Source organism: Austrofundulus limnaeus, unplaced genomic scaffold, assembly GCF_001266775.1.
Source record: "Austrofundulus limnaeus strain Quisiro unplaced genomic scaffold, Austrofundulus_limnaeus-1.0 Scaffold125, whole genome shotgun sequence".
Classification (NCBI taxonomy): Eukaryota; Metazoa; Chordata; class Actinopteri; order Cyprinodontiformes; family Rivulidae; genus Austrofundulus; species Austrofundulus limnaeus.
The window spans coordinates 940433-947512 of NW_013952527.1; the positions used below are offsets into that span (position 1 = coordinate 940433).

Genomic DNA, 7080 nt, shown 5'->3' on the forward strand with positions numbered 1-7080 from the left:
CCCCCACCCCCATCCCCAGACTGAACACACACTGCAGTTAAAGCCCGTTACCCTGCTTTGCACTACCCCGGTTTGCTTGGACCCCTCATCTACAAAGAACAGAGGCCGGCTAGTCCGCCTCCACCGAAACGCACACATCTAATAGACACTCACACACACTCACATTCAGTGTCCTAAACACACTCTCCCCCTTCTCCCTTGAAAGTCTCTCAGAGTAAAAACCTCAGAACAAAACAAACAAACAAAAAAAGGTGCAAGGAGACTCGTCCGGCAGCTGGAAGGTCAGAGGTCAGCGGCGGCGGCGGCGGCGGCGACTCATGACCGCATCATCCCAACCTGCAAGTCCCACCACTTGCCGCCCGTGCCAGCTCAGTCTTTGCAACGCCGACGCCCTCTGTGGGCGTTTTCACACATTTCATGGCGGGAGAGAGAGAGAGAGAGAGAGAGAGAGAGAGAGAGAGAGGGAGAAGAGTGGAGGAAGGCAGATGCTAACTGTCACGGTTGGCCTACGAAGGAAACATCTAACGCCAGAGCGCTCCGGAGCGTGAGGAGGGGGGGCAGCTCTGTCCGGCGTGTCTGGGCTCAGATAAGTCGAGTGGAGGCGCGCATGGTGTTCTCCGAACTGAAGTGGACATTGTTCTGCTTCTGCCGGTTGATCCTGTTGGTCCGAGGGCACTTCCTGTACAGAGATTAGATCGAAAAGAAATGGCATTAATTACTCTGAAATTACAAAAAAGAAAAAAAAAAAAGAAACCCTTATAACACTATCCAACTAAAAGATGTGATTCGTTGTGTTTCTCGAGCTTTAAAACACAAGTTGGTCTTGTGAAATATGGAGGACTGAAACTGACATAATTAGAAATAAAATAAATAAAAATTAAAACACAGACACAGGTAAAAGTTGTTCCTCCTTGCCTTTGTTTTTAACTAAACTTTAAATTTTAAGCTAATCTAAGGCAGTGCAATCATGCACATTAGATCTGCACATGGATCCTGCTCCTTCCTGTCTGTTGACCAATAGGAGAGGAGCTGACCCAAGAAGCTCCGCCCACCTTAATAGCATGATGAGGCAGAAATGCATAAGGTAAATAAAAACAGGAGACAGAGAAATATAAAAGCAACGTACAGTACATAAATAAAAAGACTTGTCGGGAAAATTATGAAACATAATTAAATCTAATAATTTAAGAGACAAAATGCATTTACAAGTAAATGGAAATATATATATATATATATACATATTTAAATTTAAATTATTTGCTAAAATATATAATTTATTGGAATTAAGCTGGAAAACAAATATGAAGGTCAATTAAAGTATAAAACATTCTTTTTTATTTAATTGGTGCATTTGAAGTATATTTATTTATTGGTCCATTTATATATTTATGCTTTTATTTCTAATTATGTCAGTTTCGGTCCTCCATACTTAACCAGCGACTACATTTTGATTTGCAAATTGAAAAAACAACCTTAGTTTTGACATTGGAGGTAAAACGAAAGAACATTTTTAACGCATTCATCTGCTGACATAACTAAATAAAAAGCCAACTCTATGTAACTCTTTATTTAATAAAGTTATTTTATCAAATCAAGTTCTTTAAATAATGTTTTTCACTGTTTCTGATTATTAAAAAGCATATTAAAAACAAATGAAGTTGACCAAAATGCAGAACAAAATCTAAACTCAAATTAAAATATTTCTTTTCCTTCTGTTTATGTTCTAAAATGTGCTTTTGGGTTTAATAGCAAGATAAATGGGGTTTTCTGTTTGCATTGATTAGTAAATAAATGCAAGAAAAAAGTAAATAAATCAGAAGAATAGAACCACTTTGATATGTTAGAGTCATTTCTTTCTTTAAACCATAATATTTCAGATAAGTCAACAAGTTTTTTATTCTTTTGTTCTTTTCAGAGGACACATGTATAGAATAATGTGGTAACAACGTGGTATTTGACGGAGAAAGTTCCTTCGAGCGGACCTTTTCCTGGATGTGACAGAATGTCATACACAGGAGGCAAAGCGCAGCGATGACCTTTTCTGCTCCCACCTGTTTGTCCTTTAACTGAATGGGGAAATAAGCAGAAATCCTATAAAAGTCTGGCAACATTCATAAAATGCAATACAAGCTCAGCATAGATGGAGCTTGACAATAATCCCCTGGTGTGTTCAGATTCAATAAGCTGCGCGCCACGTGCCGTGCACTGAACTTCTTTCTACAAGACTGTGTGAGTTTTATTTTAAAAAAGTCTGTTAAATGGGTATCGCTGAGCTGCAGGAAACATTAGTGCCACAGGAACTCTTCATGTTATAAATTCTCCTTCTGCTTCTTTTATCTTCTCCCTTTACCTTCCCACCCTGCCGTTTTAACAACCGCTTGCTCTTTCTCTCGGTCCCTCTTCCTCCTCTTCTTCCTCCTGCCCTCCTTTGCCCAGAGGAGCAGTTTTGTCTCGACCAAAACTCTTAAAATCTTTTATTAAATGTCATAAATTGCTAAGGTCAGCTGGAGGCAGACAAGCTGCAGGCTGTACTATATATTGTATGTGTGTGTTTTCTCTGAGTAATATATGTGTGCTAGTTTTTTTTTTAGTATTATTACATAATGCTTGTTAAAACAAAACTGCCACAGCTAACACAGATACTACCTGAGTAAGTCTGCACACGCAGCACTTTTTCAGACGCGTGCACCCTCAGGGAAAGTGACAGAACTTTCTCCCTGGGGTGAGGAGCTTGGTGACATTTCTGCTGTTTTCTCCAAGCTCAGGAGCTTTTCATTTAAAAAAAAATGCTCATAAGATGGTAAATATTTCACTGAGGCTTATTACTTTGCTGCGTTTATGTGCGCGGTTCAGGAGTCCTAAATCTATCCATGCACCTCCTCTGAAAAATAAAAAGGCAGCGCTTAAAGTGCCAAAACCTGAAACTCTTCAGAGGTTCAGTCCATCACAGAGGTAATGTCAACAACTTGATTCTTTTCTCTCTAAAAATAGAATTTGCATGTGGACCACATTGTTATTTTTGCAAAACGCCAGTTTAAAAAAAAAGACTCTTCAACATCTACAGCACATCTGTCAAACTCAAGGCCCGCGGGCCAAATCTAGTCCTCGTAAAGGGAATTCTTTAAATGTTTCTTGTTTTTGTCACTGGATTTAGTGCGTTCTTCTCATGACTGTTGACCAAATTTCAAGCAAGAAAATGAATTTAGAATTTTTCAATAACCTTTTCATTTTGATGTCGAGAGATCAACAAAGACTCTAATTAAAATATATTTTTCCTTGTATTATCGGTAACGCTTTCGTTTACGGTACCCTTATTACCATGTAATTACGTGGTAATTAGGGTACAATTTTACTATGCAATTAATTGTCTGAATGTAGCACTTAAAATAAGTAATGTTTTACTGCAATTAACCACTAACCCCAACATTTAGTTGCATTCTTTTGGTTATAAATATAGTGTTGAGTTACTATTGAACAGTAATTTGATTGTAGTTACCCAATAAAGGTAGTTTTACTAACAGTAGTTTTTCTTTTGTACCCTAATTGCCACATAATTACATTGTAATAAGGTAGAATGAGGTAGTAATTACATTTAATTACCATTATTACCTTGTAATTACATGGAAATAAGGGTACTGTAAAAGAAAGTGTTAATGTATTATCGTCTTATTTTAAGTCAAATAATTGGATGTTTTTCATTTTTTTACTGATTTGCTCGATTGTGATAAAACATATCTCTTAGAAATAATAAATCAAAAAGTTGCTGGTAGCTGGCAAGGCATAAGAAATCAATACGAAAGATACAGCGTGTGTTTGTAAATTGAGTCATTTTATTTATCTTATGTTATGCATGTTCTAAAGGCAACATAAAAATAATTTGGAAAAGGTCATTTGTATTTCTGTAAGAATATTTCGATATAGATTTATTTATTTATTTTTAATATTGACAGCTTGGCCTTTGGCTTGGACCATGTTTAGAAATTTGGTCCACATTTGTAACTGAGTTTGACACCCCAGATCTACAGTGTATCTGGGTTCTAAATGAACATGTGATTCAGTCCCTTCATTAAACTGAAGATGAAAATAACCAAATCCTAAGATGAAGACATGTTTTACTGAGCTGAAACTGTGGGGTTAGAGAAGAAGTGTCTCCCGGGAACCCATGTAAATCAGTCATAAAATGTCCTCTGAATTCATTGAAACAACTATGTGTGTGTGTGTGTGTGTGTGTGTGTGTCCTTCAGGGCATGACTCACCTGGTAATGCAGAGCACCACCACACAGATGATGACCACCTGGAGGGCTCCGATGATTGAGGCGATGAGGACATAGTGCAGTTTTCCAGAGCCTGGCACCACATAGAGCACGTTGTACTCTTTGATGTCACATCGAGGGCCTCTGAAGCCTGAGTGACAGCTGAGATCATACGCGCACACACACATATGCACACACACAACCAGATTGAAGTGGAGACAAACGAGGGAAAAAAAACATCATTTCTTGGTGCTAAAAAAAACAAGTTCATTATTTACTGCATTTCTAATAGAAATAAAAAAAACACTGTTGTGACCTTTGTTCGCTGTGACTGTAACAATGAAAATGACTGATAGGACTTTAAGTAATTATACATTCATAAAGAATGGTTCCATGTGCAAAATCGTCTCCCAGTTTTAATAACTGAGTTACGGTGCATGTCAGTGTTTGCAGCTACATCTTAAAAACTGCAAGTTGCTCATTTTGTGACATCACCCCAAGTTTTCAATATGAATGCATTAGTAATGGCAGTGGTGGGCACAAGTCCGCTAAAGCGCAAATCTGCTAATTGTGGACCTAAATATTTTGTTCCCGCTTTAGCGGTATTACAAATTTTTATAATTCATAAGTGGATTTACGCTTTCTAAAATTAAAATGCAGTACCGCTAATAACTAATTATCTACCAGTCATCGTTATCTTGAACAGCAGAAGGTATGGCTGTCAATGAATCACAACACATGATCTATCCAACAGCACCCCTCCCAGATAAACACACTTATTGAGAAGGTATACATCCTTGCTGACTGTTGCTTTCGGCCATGGTTCTCATTTCCCACAATGCTTTGTGTCTGTTTACGTAGCAGGAAGACAATGTTTAGTTCTCCTTTCCCAGCAAAAACAGTTAATGTTTGTAATCCATACTAAAATTTTGTATGTATTGATTTATTTTACTTTACAATCAGAGCTCCTTTTAAAAAAAAAGTTTAAACGCTGGAGCTCAATACTTGACGTAATTGGTCGAAGCAATCCGCCAACTGGGTTAGACAGACTTCTAGTGGTCAAATGGAGCAACTACATGGAAAACTTTTGTTTCCCGTCAAAAATCAAATTTGTCATGTACCCAGAATGCACCGCTTCAGTTTTCCAATTAACAGTTTTAAAATTACTTTATTGATGCTTCTTTAATGACAAATCTACAAAAAAAGAAAAGAAAAGACAAAGAAGCAGCCGAACTAGCAATCCTCAACAACTTTTTAAAGAATCAGCCGAACTAGCAATCCTCAACAACTTTTTAAAGAATCAGCCGAACTAGCAATCCTCAACAACTTTTTAAAGAATCAGCCAAACTAGCAATCCTTAACAACTTTTTAATTTTTATACCAGGAGCCAAAGTTCTGTTGCAGGAAATCCCATCCCCAGCAATTGGCGTTTGTAGGATTAAGCTGTACAAGGGTTCAAACACCACCAAATGGCAGTGTTGTACATATATTGTATGTGACTTGTTGCCAGCTAGTAAGTGTCAAATTGAACTTGCACTTTAAAATTAGCTTCTGCTAGTTCTTCGATATGGCATAAGCGTTTTTGAAGTTGCGGACCTAAATATTTTCATTAGTGCTTTAGAAATTGCGGAGCTAATTTTTAGGTTAGCGTTGCCCACCACTGAGTAATGGTGTAAGTTAAGGTCATAAAGATTACTACCAAAATTAAAGCGGAACACATTGTGACCATGCATTATGTGGCTGAACTCAATCACTTGGCAAAAAACTGAATTACTTTGAGCTGTAAAAATGCCCAAATCTGTGTGGTCTGTGTGTCACAAAAACTTTTCATAAAACGCCAACAACACGGAGCCCTGACCCAGTCTGCTCTGAAACCTTGGATAACTGAGTTACTTTTGGCAAGTTAAACAAACCTCGGAGTGGATGAGAGACATTTAATTTATCATTCCAACTTGTGGTTGTGCAGGAAACAAACCTCTCTGGTGGTTCAGGAACACTGCTTTCTGAAGAAAAGCCAAAGTGCCCTTTATCATAGACCTTTTAACACGCATGGAAAGTTATGTAAATTACTGTGAAGGTAAAACAAGGCATAAAATGTCTTCATTAATCTTTGGCAGTTCAATCAGAAATAAATCAAACGTTTCTAGATGCCTCTTTACTGTTGCTACACCCTGATGTGGTATGATTTGGCTCACATAATAGTGTGTATGGTCCAAGAAAACACTCCACACCCACTCCATACACACACACAGTCTGGTGCAGCTATCTTTACAGGGACATTTCATTGACTCCCATTAATTTCTACAGCCTAACCCTGACCCCTAACCTCACAACTGACCCTAAAACTAACCTAAACTCAATTTATACTTTTAGTCCTAAACCTAACCCCTGACCCACCAATGGCATTTCCCCTCATGAGGACTAGGTTTAGTTGGTTCCTACAAGTAGGTGTGTATGACGAAAGTGTCCCCGTATAATAGGAAATATCAGCTCACACACACACTTGTTCTTGCATCAAACTGAGGACATTGCATTAACTTCCGTTCATTTTTGTAACTGTATTTATGCAAAAACCCAGACATTTTCCCTAAAATTAACCTTTACTGGTCTATCCCCAACACTATCCTGAACCAAAACTTAATTCACATCAACATTTCATTTTTTACAGTGCATAGAGTGCAGTAGAACTGCAAAAAAAAGTGAGAACTGGTTAAATGCTTCCCAAATATGTCCTCAATGTGTTGGTTAAAAACATGATGGTCCTCACTCTGTAGCAGAAATAAGCACACACACACACACACACACACACACACACACACACACACAC

General features: G+C 37.9%; 1 protein-coding gene across 1 annotated transcript in view; it reads right to left on the bottom strand.

Moving 5' to 3' along the window:
* Nucleotides 1-12: 12 nt before the first annotated feature.
* tmeff2a (transmembrane protein with EGF-like and two follistatin-like domains 2a) overlaps nucleotides 13-7080 on the bottom strand; it is a 152085-nt gene continuing 145017 nt past the window's right edge. Inside the window, exons 9-10 of the mRNA XM_014015248.1 lie at nucleotides 4257-4415; nucleotides 13-679 (exon numbers count right to left, since the gene is read on the bottom strand). Coding sequence (XP_013870702.1) covers nucleotides 583-679; nucleotides 4257-4415 — 256 coding nt within the window. The 3' untranslated portion in view covers nucleotides 13-582. The remainder of the gene's footprint in view (nucleotides 680-4256; nucleotides 4416-7080) is intronic.